The sequence below is a fragment of the Semicossyphus pulcher genome, unplaced genomic scaffold (assembly GCF_022749685.1).
Source record: "Semicossyphus pulcher isolate SPU_LCO1_2020_fin unplaced genomic scaffold, fSemPul1.0.p SCAF_13, whole genome shotgun sequence".
Classification (NCBI taxonomy): domain Eukaryota; kingdom Metazoa; phylum Chordata; class Actinopteri; order Labriformes; family Labridae; genus Semicossyphus; species Semicossyphus pulcher.
In genome coordinates, this window is record NW_027211637.1 from 3,470,055 (window position 1) to 3,486,043 (window position 15,989).

Below are 15,989 nucleotides of genomic sequence, written 5' to 3' on the forward strand. Positions count from 1 at the left end.
GGCCACAGGCTCAGTCACCATTGTGTTACCTCATTCGGCGATAGATAGAGACTTAACAGACATTTATTTACATGAGAAAGTTCGAGATTGTTTCTTTTAAATGGATATTCTCTTATTTTCATGGATTTCACATTTTTGGGTGTTTGTTGTTCACAGTGAAAAAGTGAAAACTGCATAATTGTGTGTTTTTTTGCAGAATTACATTCTTAAAAAGGTCGCCTCTGAAATGGGCCGTTCAGAACAGCTGCAGGTTTCTACGTAGAACCTCGCTTTGGCTGAAATCGACTAATCACTGTCATTCACCTCAGGCTGCCTTCTTGCACTCGCTTGTAGTCAAGTCGCTGTCACGAAGTGGTTGTCACAAACTTACCATTCCGGTAGCTCCTGGCGATTCTGGCTCGTACATATAAGGCCGAATAACCGATCCTAGATTCAGCCAGTCGTGGCTAAGGTCTGACCTTTGAATGGCAAACAGGCTTGTTCGTTTCAAGAGGAAGGAGAGGCTCCTAAATATAATTAAATCAAAATGTGTAGCCTATACAATTTTAAAACGAAACAAACTTTACCAACGTGATTCAAAAACACATTAGAATAATAGAAAATTGATTGCATAGTTAAACTATGTTGCCTTTAAATAAAAAATATTATTATATTGATTTTAGTTTATTTAGAAGCCAGATTGATGTCTCCATTTATTACAGTTTTATTCCGTCAAAAAATTGTGTCCCTCCCACTGACGTTGTGCATTAGTTTAAACAACCCTTCTCCTTCCTCCTCAAAGACTCTCTGCCATGATGTGATGCTGCCCTCTAGTGACCGGTGATTTTATGGCACTGGTTTTTAAATAGAATCAATCTAGAGACCCATTCATTATTTAGTCATTCTAGCCATTTAACACCAGCATGTCATTTTACGCAATGTTAAGAATAATGACTGAAAATACATTTCCATATTTACTAAGTGGACATGCTTCCATATATTTTATTTACTCCATTTTCCGGTGAGAACGAGTAATTTCCATTGTTTTTCTCGAAATCTCCACATAACAAATCTGGTTTTCTCGTGATAACAGGATAATACTCTGGCGATCTAGAAAACAAAACAACAGGCTGGTCACTGTGATAGGCTGACCACGACGTGCCATGCTGCCGTTACTGTGGAGACGCTGGCTCAGTCTGACTTGGCTTTGGAACCGGAGAGTGGCTGGTTTAAGACCCGGTATGGACCAAGTATGGAATTAGGGCTGGTAGCTGGAGACGTGCCAGTTCCCTTTCTGGGCACTGTCGAGGTGCCTTTGAGCGTGACACAATCCATGTGCAGCCCCCTCACTCTGACATCTCTCCATTAATGCATATCTATGGGGTCCTGTTAGTGCATGTGTGTGAATTTCGTGTGTGTAGCATGTGTGAATTTCCCCTCGGGGATTGATAAAGTATACCTTCCTCTTCTTCTTTATGTCTGTTTTGTGTTTTTGCAGCTCTGATCACACGAGTTATCTGACGGTACGATGGTACAGTGTTGTTATCTCGAGATATCAAGATAAATAAGTCAAGATGTCATGAAAACAACTGAAATTACTCGTTATCACAGGAAAACAGACTAAATAAAATGAATAGATGCATCTCCGTCTACATCGCCTTCTTACATATTTTTCTAAATGAGTCCTAAAGTGAAATTTCACTCCATAGCCTTTACATTTAATCTTTATTTTTATTGACACAAATAAAAAAATGAGACATTTATAATAACTCTCCTTATAAAGTAAGATGAAATGTAACCCAGGATATTTTATGTCTATTACAAGCACTGTCATCGTTTCACAAAGTATTCGTGTATTCTATACAAGTCAAGAAAGAAACACAATTATGGAGTCTATGTGATCCTAAATGTCCTGTCTTTTTTCCCTCCTTTTCAACACATTTTATTGACCATCTACTTTGTGTTCATTAGAGTAATTATTTAGCAAAAGGTGCAAGTTAACCCCTGACCTCGGAAACATTTTTCCGATTTTCTGCTGATGAATCTCATTAAGATGGGTTGGACCTTTCAGGACTAAAGGTGGCAAATGGACTTTGATTTAAGATAATTTTTGCAATATATTCTTTACACTTTGAAATGAGAAAACAGAACTATAATTTGTGTAATGCTGAATCTGTATTTCTGATAAAGTCAGAGGTGCCAGGCCAATGCTGCTTCTTTAAAACGTGTGTCTAAATACTAAAGAATAAAAACATATATACTGTATTTCTGGCACAACTCCTTAAGCTGTGTTCAGACCAAAGTTTGACCGTAAGATCATTTCGGTTATGTCAACAGGCTTTCACACCACAGCATGAAACACTAATAATTATATTCTACTGTCTACTTTCATATTTATATTGACTTTGATGTAATCATGCTGCAAGAAAGCTTTACATAACTTTTGGTCTGAATGGTCTTGAATACACTTTTACACTCTGTTTTCAATTGTCCTGTACAGGCCACCATACCAAGTAGAAGGCATTTTAAATGCCATACATATTAGATACACAAAAACATAGACGTTTTTATGTGTTTTGTTTCCATTAGCTTAACAGTGTTTTTGACCTTTACAATATGTGTATAACACTGGGAGGCGCAGGCACGTCACAGCGTCCTACATGGCTGTCTTACTGGGGTTATCAGGGTCGAAGGTCATGATCTCCATGTGGATAAGACCTGATTGGATTAAAAAAAAGGAAAATGTTAAAATTGTCCAATAACAACACTCGAGTTTGATTTTAATATTTTCTTTGTTTTGGTTTAGGCTTCATTAGTGCATTGAAAAACGAACAACCTCCCTGTCACCATCACCTGCAGTCTCTTCTACGCAGCCATACTTACTCTTCCACTCCCCAACGGCGAGCTCCAGGCTCTCGAAGGAGTCGTCATAAGGCTCAGAGTCCGGCTCACTTTCTGGGTCATGATATTCAGCCAGGAAAGCGTGCGACAGTCCCTGCTTGGCTGTCAGCCTTGTCTCAGGGTCCAGCAGTAACATCCCCTCCAGAAGGTCTACAGCTGGAAGCATCAGAACAGAAATGTTTTATTTTAAATGAAGCTCAGCGTAAGTTCAAGTAGTTCAAGTAGGAAGACTGGTTCATACTCATTCATTCAGTCATCATTCATTCACGTCACATGTTCTCTCTCCCTCCCTCTCTGTCCTTCCTGTCTGGTGATCAGCTGATTATGGAACCAACCGGAGTTAGCCTCGACGTCTGTCGACCAATCATCCTGCTGCTGTCAGATTTTAAAGCTGTCCTCCTCTCTTCGTCGTTTCAGCTCGATCATTGTGACCCTCCTCCACCCCGTTCACCTCCAATCCATCTCATCAGTGTCCAAGTCCAGCTCCTCAGCTCATCCTGCATCCTTTCTTCACCACCACCACCACCAGTGTGTGGACTCCATCAGGGGGTATCCTATCCTGCTCTCGGCCTCACTACCCCTTCGAGTACATGAAGACTTCACGATGGGGCCTAATCACCAAAGACTTTGCAAACTTCTCATCTTTCCGAGCTTGTAAATAATAATAAAATAAACAATAATAATAATAATATATAATAATTTAAAAATTATCTTGGTAGCCTTTTTTTCAACCTGTAAAAACCTTTTTTTAAATCTGGTTTTCACAGATGACGAGTTTTAATGACGAGTCATCACCTCCTAGGTTAGCCATTCTCAAATTTAAGAAAGACTCTGGAAAATTTTAAATCCAAAAATGATCAGGGCCCAGCCAGACATTTAATCACAAAACTCTGATTGGCACCTGAGACACAGATGAAGCACTCCTCATTATATTTTAATTTCATAAACACAATTCTAAACCAATTCTGTCAAAATGGGGCTTCATTAATCTACAAAATAAGAACAAATAATAAATTATGAAATTGAAAAAAAAAAGTTTTTTTCTTTTGTTTATGAAATCTCGTGGCCCATGCAGTAACTTCAAGGCCTTCCAGTGGGTACTGGCCAACACCTTGGGAATCACTGTCCTGGGTGTTATACATCATAGCAATGAAAAATGATGAAGGTTACACCTTTAAAGACATAATTTCTAGTAGTGTAGCGGATGCAAAGCTATTAGCTTACTCACCGAGGTCATGAAACCAAAAAGTTTAACCCTACACTCTGAAAAACTACCTAACTAACACTTCATTTGATTGTGTACATTTTACCCCATGTTTTGAGTGAAGAGTAACTAAATTTAACAACTATGGTACACTAAAATAAATGAGGTAAATTCTACTTAACATTTTTCATTACATTACACAACTAATTACTTAATAAAAAAGAAGAATAAGAACTAAGCATGTCTGTGGACTGTGGGAGGTAGCCGGAGTACCTGTCCGTTGTACACAAACAAGGAAATAAATGACTCTACTTCTTCGCTGCTTAATTAATCGGTGTCTTTTGAGACATTGTAAGACACAGTTTGCTGGAACATTCATTTTTCTGTGGTCAACATTACATGACAATAGTGGACTGTACAATCGCCACCGCTGATCGCTATAAACGTGTCGTCTCTGCTTCTGTTTTCCTAATATAACTTAATGCCACGGAAACATTGAGTAAATAGAGAGGAAAGTCAAATCGATGAACACGTCACACTAACTCAATACATCTGAAGCATGAGTCATCTGTGATTTAAAAGAACGCATGAATGAACTTGTGATGTTCCGCTGTGTCCGGCTGTGGTTGCAAAGGCCATCTCAGAGCTCGTTTTTATGACGTGCACACATGACAAAAAGTTATCCACAAGTAACTGTCAAAAACTCTTGAATTCAGTTTCTACGTTATCTTGCTGCACAGTCTCAGGGAACTCCAACCTGCAGATCCGTTTAAAACGATGTTGTAAGTGACTGTGTCGATACCTGTTCAATGCTGCAATAAACTGTCACATTGTTCATGTTGTCTTTTTTATATTTGTGCCATGGCAGTTTTAATGTGTTAACACTGTCCTACAGAATATACGTAGCACACTGAGTCTGAAGTATGCCGAGTTTAAAGCGGTCAAACTGTGGTGATACGCTCAGGTTAACTTGTGATAGTAGCCTACACAAGCAATGCATGTCTCATATCACCCTCTATCACCAGTTAATTCAAGCACCAGTTAATCTGGCACACCGGAACTACTTCCAGAACTCCGACCACAGGACTGGTTGAGTGAGCGAATAGCTTTGCATCCACGACACTACTAGCAATTATTTCATACAACTTAGTGTCCAAAAATCCAAACTATTCCTTTAGTTTATAAGACTTTCTGGTTTGCTTCAATGGCTCAGCAGAAAACACGCAAAGAGGGTCGATATATTCAAAAGGAGATGTAATATTTGCAAATCTAATCAAGCAAAGTAGAAGCAGTTTAACAAACCGTTTTCCTCCATGGACGAAAACACTTCCCTGAAGTTCTTCTTCTTCTGCGGAGGAAGACCTTGCACGTATGATTGTGCCTGAAACAAACAGCTGGTTACACTTGATTCCTGAGCATGAACATGATGTAAGGCAAACTGCACTGATTGCAACATCACTGTGTTCATGCCTTGACTTAAATACTTTAAATATCCTAATATGAAGAATGAAAGTGCTGATGTGTGCACATTAGACAGAACTTACATCTTTACTCTGCATCCTCTGAACCAGGGAGGAGTCTGGGGTTCCTGTCAGACGGAGGATCTTCTTCAGCTGATCAATACCTGAACATGCTGGTTAAGGAAGCCTCGTGAAGCGCTGCACAGCATTCAGATGGTGTCAGAGCAATAACATGCACTGATGTACAACAGCTGATACTAACACTGACTAAGATGCTGTCTAGTTTCTTGTATTTGGTTTCTGTTTTGAGACGGTGAATGCAGAGACATTTTATTTTTGGGGGTGTTTCCAAGTGTGAGGACACACAAACAACGACTTAAAAACAGTGGCCAGAATTGAAGCAGCATAGGCCAGATATCCTGACTTTAACTCACTAGTATGGGTTATGCTTGTTAGTTGAATATCTGCACTTTGTTTTTTAGCTGTGTCATTTTAAAGAGAAATACAGGAGTCTACAGAAGTCTGATAAGTAATAAATTCAATGTCTCATTGCCCTCTCTTATAAACTTGTTCCCCCAAGCGCCCCCTACAGGTCTGGAGCACGTCGGTTGTATGGACTGGATTTGCAGTGTCGATCTTTAGCATGTGTTTTCTCGGTTTTCAATGCTTCTGTTTTTGCAGCGCGTTTGATTGCGTTTATTTTGGACTTTTGCACGTTGCATGTTTCTGAATTTGCAGTCCGTTTCTTCTAATGGAAATTGTTGCAGTGCGATTGCCCTTGTCAGCCACCATAGAGTTCTGACAAGTAAACTGACCTTTAAGTAAAAAAAATCTGTTCTTCTTTAAGCCTTTAAATTCTGCACCAAAATGTTATATATTTTCAACACCAAAAAGCCTGGCCTGGACAGTATGAGTTTGTGACAACTGAAAAAAACAGGTCTCAGAATGCAGGGAGGTGAAAGTGTGAGGATACTGTCATGTCCTGGGAAAAGCACCTGGCCAGTAATCATCTCAGCCAGGATACAGGCGGCCGACCACACGTCCACTGTGGAGGAGGGGGCAGAGAGAGGCTATTTTAAGAATACAAATGTTACACTTTTAACTACAACAATCTGGTATATCTTCAACAGATTCAAAATGACTGTTGCTATTAAACAAGGTGATGGTATCACCTGTCTGACTGTAGTGCATCCAGTTGAATATGATCTCCGGTGCTCTGTACCAGCGCGTCACCACATAACCAGTCATTTCACTCTCTGTCTGTCTGGCCAGGCCAAAATCCAGGATCTAAGAATAGTTACAGGTTTTTATTTCGCATCACTTTTATCTGCAGTTTTGCACTTTAAGACGAGGAGTCAAACTTCTACAAATTCATGTTAAAATCAGAAAGTTAAGCTGTAACTAATCAGGTCCTGATCAATCTGGTTTGGTTTCTTTTTGAGATGTTTTTTTATCCTTACCTTTAATTCACAGTTTTCGTTCACAGCGAGGTTACCCGGCTTCAGATCCTAAAATCAAATACCACAAAGCCTGTTACTAAACGATGAAACATTTTAAACAATAGTTTGGGAAATACTTTTATTTGCTTCTCTTGCTCAGAGCGAGATGAAAAGATTGACTCTCACATCTTCACTCGTCAAAGGAACTACACTCAGCAGCTGGTTAGCTTAGCTTAGCATTAAGAGTGAGGTTAAAGGTTAAAAAAAGGTTAAAAGGTAAAAGGTTAAAATACTAACCCGGTGAATGATCCCTGCAGAATGAATATACTGTAAATAAAAAAGAAAGGATTAAAGAATATTCTATAAACATACATTGACATACTACACATACAGAAAGTTGAGCAGAGTTTAAAGTAATAATATCGATCGAGATTTTCATTTAAATAAATGTTAAGTCTCTATCTGTCGCTGAATGAGGTAACACAATGGTGACTGAGCCTATGGCCCACTGATGAAAGCCTTTGTATTTGCAGTATTACGCCGGGAACACACCGGATGCCGAAGCGCTGCAAAACGCCGCGCAACGAAAATCACGCGCGAGCCGGAGCACTTCCGTTTACACCAGACCCGCATTTCTCCGCGCCGGTCGACAAGCGCCTCTGCTCCTCAGCTGTCTTTACTCACATTTGGAGCTGTTTTTTCATCATGCTCTCTCTCTCTGTTTGCGTGTGTGTTTTGACACCCCGCCCGCTCCCCCTATAGCCAGTCCACTTTGTGTCTCTCTCTTTCGTGTGTTTTTGTGTATCTGTGTGTCTGTGTCTGTGTGTATCTTCATCTCTCTCGCGATACTGACAAATATATAAAAGCACACAAATATAACATGGCATCTGTCAATCGCTGTGTTTTATTGTGAAAATTGTTTTAATTTTGAAAATTGACCGGATTCTCTCATTGTTTCATGTGTGACTTCCTGCCAGGATTGACGCGATCGCTCGCGGCTCGTGCAAAAAATAGCCGGCCGCGGAGGTGCGCGCCTGGTGTGAACGACACAATCGGTTAGCATGGCCGCCGAAAGGAAACTGGTTCCACTTCTTGGCGCTTCGCGGCTATTCGCGGTGCTTCGGCGTCCGGTGTGTTCCCGGCGTTACAAACTGGGTGTCTGATGCGACGTTCGTGGAAAAAATCTGATGCGGCGCCCAGTTAGTGACGCGTTTTCCTTCACCCAGCAGTGGTTGGTCTGTCAGAGAGGGTAGGCGGAGCTAAGCGGCTGCTTTTCCGCTCTCTGTAAGTGTTGTGAGTAAACAGTAATCTACTATGGCTGAACAAACAAAGAAAAGATGGATGACTACAGATACAACTTCAACAAGAAGTGAAAATCCAAAGAAAAAAAAACAAACTCGACGCTCAGATGAAGCAAACAGTCTGAAAAGGAAAGCGACCGTCAGCCAGGAAAATCAAGAGTTACAACCGGAGCCAACCGTGGACGTCAGACATGCAGCACTGTGTGGATATCTGGGAAGTGTGCTCCCGCAATTCCCGTTTATGGCCAGAGATCTTCGAGATTACAACTTTAAGGCTTATTGCTTTCTAAATGGAATGATCACAATCTCCACCCACAGCTAAACTTGAGGCCTATAATTTATGTATTTTCCAGCCCTCAGAGTGACTCCAAACTGTTTTCATAGCACAGAAGAGTGCTCAAAGGACACATACACAGATAAGAAGAGGGAAACAGTTCAGGGTCAAAAGGTTTACAGCTTAATTCAAAGTCAAATGGACATTTAAGACAGGTGCGACAGGTTTTCCGGTTTAAAACGTGTGTCTTTATCCTTTCCATTGAGCTCTCTTGGTTACACATTGACTAGCTTGAGTGGAGCAGCATACACATTCTGTCTGTGAATGGCATTTATAGTTACTAAACCGAAAGCATGATTCACAGAGCTTGTGTCGGGAGAGCAGGATGAGGTCAGAGGTCGGCACATTGCCCTGCCAAGCTGCTTCATTGTATTTTCATTGATAATGAAAATGAATAAAATCTCAAATGAGGCATCCTGCTGTTTGTCACTCAGCAAATCAAAGACTTTATTCTGTGTAAATATCAGTGCCTCCAGGGTTTCGCTGGCATTTTCTGTGATGCGTGTTTAAGCAGCAGCTAAAAAATAAAAAGTTAAAAATGTTGCAATGGAAATCATGATGTTTTGAGGCTTTACACATTACACATCATCTCTGCTTGATTTTTGTGTCAAGACGACAAATAAAATGTGTGGAAACTGAAGAAGTCACTTAAGGATTGCGCAGCTTTTGCGCCTGTTTACCTGTGGCACAAAAAGACTCCGCCTCATTCTCGAAGCACACGCTGAGGGTTGAATGCACCCCAAACAGCACTGCAGAGCAAACATCGTCTCTGTGCTCTGGTGCCGTTTTGCGTGTTCTTAAATGAGTCATAATGCAGACATTTGGGGCAAATTTGGCCTCTTACTATGCAAAAGAGCCTCGTGGCAAAACTGATTCACAAACGGCAGCACTAAAAGCACTGCGCAGTTAGAGTGAAAATATTACCACCTGCAGAGAGCTAGCTTGGAGAGTAACAGCATACAAGTAACGCCGTTACGTAATTAGACACAAAAAAAAAAGAAAAAGGCAAATTCTGTTACAGCTACAGAAAAAAAGAGGTAATTAGATTTGAAAAATGGGGTTTACTAGCAGAATTACAATATTAAAAATACATTTTAAAATGAAGACAATATCATAACAAAGATGCTCCGTAACATCTGGAGTCTCATTTCTAAACCGTCCGTCTGCCCGTCTCTGATGAAACCATGCACCTGCGCGCACACGTTACCACACTTCACGACACAAGTGTCACAACACCGCTCCTCAAAGCTGCCATTAACAGTCTATGGCTGCCTGTGGTTAAAGAATCCTTTCACTGGGTGAAAATTTCACAATCACTTTGTCTTCAGAGGAGAAAATGGGAGCTGCATCGCAGTACAGTGCAAGTTATGCCCTCCGGCTGTCATTATCAAAAGACTCGACATCTAATTTAAAGAAACATGCAGGTAAGACAAACCGCTAACGTTAGCTGCACAGAATTCCAGTTACAAATGTTAGCTAACCTGTCGTAGTGTGTGACTCTGGTGATGGCCGCAGCCGGGATGGTGTGGGTAAAAACACAAGCTTCAGACTGGAATAAGTTTATGGCAGTTTACCTGAAGTTTGAGTGTGAAGTAGTGTGAATAGCAGACTTAACAAAGTGCATTTAAAAGTGTAGCTATTAATTTAAACGGCATTTGCACATTACAAAAGTATTGAATTTTCTTTTCTCTTGTCTTTATTTGCAGATTTAGTGTTGAAGTCATCCAACAGTAACTGAAAGCAATCAGTTACTTTAAATTTGTGATACTTGGATTAAGTTACTGACAACACATTTTTAAAGTCAGCCCTCCCAACCCTGGCAGAGAGCTGGTGGTAACTGCGGCGCAGTTTTATAAGGTCTGTCATGCTCTGAGTTTACAGTGATCATGACAACAATTCCACCTTTTGGTGTCTGTAAAAACAGTCTGTTAATAATATACCGTCAATATAATTATCGGCGGGAGATCAGGTGGTCTGGGCGTGTCCGAGGCTCAAACCTCGGCACACGGGCGCACTTTGTCCACATGTTGAGTTTGGACTTAACAATAAACTGTTAGAAGAGCTGCCCCCTCCTCTCCCTGCTCATCATCGATCTGTGTTGTTGGTCACAGACTGACGACCTCCATTTGTGATTTCTCAGTCAAAGGTCCTCTGGGGCTGATGTTCTGCCCCCTGGTGGATGATGCATTCACTGCATGTATCTGGGCGTATTAAAAAAATGAGCATGCTGATGTAGAGGACTATTTCCAAATGCTTTCCAACTGCTAATCTCACTATTTCAACCATCAATAAAATAAAAGTAATTATAAAAACTGTATGTGTGAAAATCGAGTATACATAAAGGTACCTTGAGTCCTCTTAGAAGCTGGTAGAACAGGTATGTGATGATGCGATCGGTTAATCTCCTCCTCTTCATGATGTGGCCCAGATCCTGGGCGACTAATGGCATCACCATGTAACTACAGAGAGAGAGGAAGGGTGAGTAACGAGTTCATTTCAGTTGTTTTCTTGAGATCTCGACTTATTTATCTCGTTATCTTGAGATAACAAAGTTTTTCTGTTGATCTAGAAAAAAACCCAACAGGCTGGTCTCTGTGATGTTACAGACCAGGACATGCCATGCTGCCGTTGCCCACACTAAGGAGGTCCGTTCAGCCTGTTTGTCTTGTGCTTTTGCAGTTCTGGGGATACGAGGTATGATCATCTGACATTACGGTGGTGCAGCGTTGCTATCTCGAGATAACGAGATAAATAAATCTCGATAAAACAACCAGAAATAACTCTGATACTAACTTACAGCCATGCCATGGTTTCGAGTCTGACTGTATAGCTGCATTTTGTACATTTTTTTTTAAAGAAGGTGACATTCAACTCTGAGACTTTCTAACAAGACAAAAGAGAAGTCACAGTAATAATACTGTAATAACTGCTGTTAGCCCACTATAGATGTGAGAGCTTGTTGCTATAGTGAGGAGATACAACTCGCACAAACCATGCGAAACAACCATGAAAAAAAAACGCTCTCTCTCACATCCTCGCTTGAACTTTTCATACATGCACACACATGCACACGGTGGTCACGACAAGCTGCAACAACTAGCACAAGAATGTGGAGCTATTTTTTCTAACTCCCAACTCACAAGGTTTGGAATTTATCCAGCGTGGAGTCGGGCGTGAAGACGTCGAGGAGGCAGATCACCTGTCAAAGAAAACATTGTGAATGCATCAATGTGCAATATGGCTGTTCACTTATCTATGAAACAAAGGCAAGAGATTTTTTAGAGCTTCACATCTGTCAACAGGTACAGGTAGGTTAGTTAGTTACATTAACTAACATGGGATGTTGTTGATTTTAACAGACGTTTCTGTGATTCCTGAAACTCATTACAGTCCTTTTTTTATGTATGTCATCTCTGCTGCCGGGTGTCTCTCAAAGGATGTTGGTAAGGTTGTGAGTCAGTGTGGGTTCATGGGAGTTGATGTCTTTATTGTTAAACAAGCAGTGAAAATCTCTCTGACTTGAGTCAGGCAGAAAGACTGGCTTCTGGTTATTTTTAGAATTGACTTTAACATTTTACTGATCACTTTTGAAGCACGTATGAAGCAGAATATTTGACACCTTATGAGCCAGCCTCAGACGGGGCCCTAAATGTCTGTTAAGTCTCTATCTATCACCGAATGAGGTAACACAATAGTGACTGAGCCTATGGCCCACTGATGAAAGCCTTTGCATTTGCAGTATTACAGACTGGCTGGTGGTGGCAACCTTTGCAGAACAAATCACAAGCAGTGCCCAGTTTGACGCATTTTCCATCAGCCAGCAGTAGTTGGTCTGCCAGAGAGGGTAGGCGGAGCTAAGTGGCTGCTTTTCCGGTCTCTGCGAGTGTTGCGAGTAAACAGTAATCTACTATGGCTGAACAAACACAGAAAAGATGGATGACTACAGATACAACTTCAAAAAGCAGTGAAAATACACAGAAAAAGAAACAAACTCGACGCTCAGATGAAGCAAACAGTCTAAAAAGGAAAGCGACCGTCAGCCAGGAAAATCAAGAGTTACAACCGGAGCCAACCGTGGACGTCACACATGCAACACTGTCTGGATATCTGGGAAGTGTGCTCCCGCAATTACTGGTTATCACCATAGGAGCCGCCAAAGAGAACAAAACTGAGATCTTTGAGATCTCCTTTAAATCTAAAGGAGATTGTGCTGTTGCCATCAGGGCCCCTCGACTCTGGAACAACCTGCCTGAGGAGCTGAGGCTGCAGAATCAGAGACTCCTTTTAAATCACTTCTTATAACTCACTTTTATGGACTTTCTTTAACGTGACGTCCTCTTCTCATCCTTTTTTTAAATCGTAATTTTAACTTTGTACCTTTTTTTTTTTTCTTCCTGTTTCATTTATTTTCTTTTACTTTTACTCTTTTTTGTTTTTAACCTTTTTTCTGTGTCTCCGTTGTGCATCTGAACATTTTTACATCTTTTGTCCTCTTGCTTTAACTTCATATTCACTGTAGCTTCATATTGTTTTGATGCATTTGTCCCTTTAGTTTGTTTTTTTTGTTGCTTACTGAGTTTCGTTATTTGCTTGCTTGCCAAAGCACTTTGTAAACTCGTTTTTTGAGGTGCTATAGAGTATAATTACAGTTATTGATATTGTTATTATTATAATTTAAGTTTTATTCCATTCTAGACGTGTCATGCTATTTATTTCTAATCCAAAGGTGCACGTAACGTCAGCTAACATAAACATTTGGCTGACTTCCTTCTTCACTGTCTGACGTATCATTTGGGACCAAATGAAATGCAGTAACCTTGAATGAAAGTATACATTTTTGTACAAACCTAAAGAAAAGCTTTACGCTTTCTCCTTTAGCCGCACACTCTCTGCTAATTTGTTTCTGTGATCAATCCCCATAAATCACTTTTAAAGCCTTTGTGCATCCAGAACAGACATCATAAACTTTAGGTTTTCGTATGTAGGAAGTTTGAGCTCCGTTAAAAATGTGTGTTCCTCTTTAACGGACATCACAAGATAAAAATTAATATCAAGTTTTATAACATATCTCTGCATGACTTAAGTAATGCAATATTAATCAAGTTCAAACTGTTTGAATTTGCTGTTTTCCAAAGACTTCCTGAGTTAAGGGCAGTCAGGTAAGTGTTTGTAGCTCCTTCAGAAGTTTTCAGTATAAACAGTGAAATATGAGGGCTGCCCCAGCATGGCAGGGAGAGCTGATGAGATTATTACTCTCGCTGGATGATCAATAACAAAATCATCTTTTAAGCTGTTGAACGAGCGCTGATTTCTGCAGTTTATGTCACTCCCTTTTATCAAATATAATCTTTACCATGCTGTTGTGTCAACTCTTAATAGAAAGCTGTCCCTTCAAACCATCCATGTCTTTATGTTTATGAAGTTCTTACGTTTTCATGCTGTATGTGGCGCAGCAGCCGGAGCTCCCTGTAGGCCCGCTTGGCGTGGATGAGCGACTGGAAAGGACGATACAGCTTCTTGATGGCCACCTTCTCCTTTGTCTTCTGGTCCAGGGCAGAACTAAGGGCGAATAAAGCACAGAGAAAAGAGCATAGTGACACGCTGGGAGGAGTAATCAATCCATTTTTATTGGTCGCGCCAAATCACAATTCAGATGATCTCACAACACTTTATAGAGCAGGTCTAGACTTTACTCTTTATTCTCTTATTACAGGGTTAAAAAATAGTCCAATTAAAAATCCCATAAAACACGTCTTAATAAATCGCATTAATAATAAATCGATCGGATTTGTTCTCGTACAAAGCGTTTATAATCTATCACATTGCCTCTCTTTGCACTTCACATGTTCAGCATTTATGTTCGTCTGCATCTTTGATCACATCTGCCTGTTTCTCTGTGATGTACTGCTGCTGTTGTCTTGAGAATGCGACCTGTGTCTCAATTACATTACCTGTTTTAATAAGGGTTAAAACTTAGACACACTGATAAATCCATTATAGTTCCTTTTAATTAGTTTCTGTTGGAGTTCATGGCATGAAGGTTGTCTGGTGCTTTTTTAGGATAGGATTCTTGTAATTCTTCCAAGAAACTTGAAAGTAAAAACCTGAAATAAAACATTCCTATCAGTGAACTAATATCTTCTTGTGTCTGCTCTCTTCAGTTATCTGCGGATCAGATTTCACAATATCAGTAATAAGATATTGTCTGCCAGCGGCTTATCATTGGAGAGGACTGTGTGTGAGATATCCTGGATTCCTGTAGGCTGCTTTGGAGATTCTTGTCGTATCATAGGACCTGCATTGACTTGCTGACTCGCCTCAGGCGGACAATAGTGCTTCTGTTGGCAGATGTCAGAGTCATGTAGGCCTCTTGGACTGCAAGCAACACAGTGCAGGGAGAGGAATGCAGACTGAAGGCCTGTTTACTGTAGTCAGCTTATAGAAAAACATTTGCACTTTTTCAGTGAGGAACAAAAGCAAGCACGACAGAGTCATTATAATAACTTATTTTAATAATGCAAACCCGTGTTTATTCAGCCTGAAGAAACGCTAGTTAAGGTGCCTATGTGCTTTATTACGTAAATTAGACATTTTAATTATCCTACAAGGGATCATTCAACCCAAGAATAAAGTGTTTTGTTAGTATAAGGTGGAAAAAAGCTGTTTTAAGTCCAGTCTTCATGATATTTCTCATTGCAGACTTCCTAAAATGAATTATAAGACTAAAAGACTCATGATGAAAAGAAAACCCTGAAAAGACTGACACATACCCTGTTGCACCTCCCTCGTCTCTACCCCTGTACTCGTGTGCCCTTTCCCCGGGTAAACTCACCACACTGTGCCGTAAGCTCCGGAGCCGATCGACCGCAGCGCCGTGTATCTCTCCGGGACGTCCCACGTCGTTTTCTGCACCTCCAGCCGGTGAAAGCCCGACCTGACGGGGGGATCCTTCACTGGAGACTCCATGGCGACGTTTTGTTTCAGTTTCCAGTCGGGTCTGTGGTCATGAACCGTTTTTACAGCCGCGGAGTTTCAACCTGACAGGTGAGATCTGAAGTATAAAGGTAAGAGCTACGCAGGGACACGCCCCCCAGGTCCTCCGCCTGCCCCCTCCCCTCAGGGGCGAACTAATTCAGCTGTCAAACACACGAGGACACATTTTTACTATTTATTTTATCAGTGATCAATATTGGATCATGATGGATTTATCTCACATCGGGCTGGAACCGTCTGTCTTTATCTCTCTGTGTTTGTTAATGTTTTGCCAGCTTGATATCAGATTTGTGCGCTAAACAGAGAGCTGTATGTGTGAAATGATCAACTGCACAATCAGCCAGTGTTTCCTTCCTTCTGACCACAGTACAGTAACAG

The 15,989-nt window shown here is 40.8% G+C and overlaps 1 protein-coding gene across 1 annotated transcript; it reads right to left on the bottom strand.

The window, feature by feature from the left end:
* Positions 1–1,701: 1,701 nt before the first annotated feature.
* LOC138589999 (mitogen-activated protein kinase 14A) lies at positions 1,702–15,633 on the bottom strand. Its single transcript, XM_069660518.1, has 12 exons — positions 15,451–15,633; positions 14,048–14,177; positions 11,759–11,817; positions 10,966–11,077; positions 7,281–7,310; positions 7,005–7,052; positions 6,717–6,831; positions 6,518–6,589; positions 5,629–5,708; positions 5,387–5,465; positions 2,863–3,036; positions 1,702–2,697 (listed from the first exon to the last, which is right to left on the bottom strand). Exons 1-12 carry the CDS (start codon positions 15,582–15,584, stop codon positions 2,636–2,638), a joined length of 1,095 nt encoding a protein of 364 aa, XP_069516619.1. The 5' UTR covers positions 15,585–15,633; the 3' UTR covers positions 1,702–2,635.
* Between the last annotated feature and the right edge of the window lie 356 nt (positions 15,634–15,989).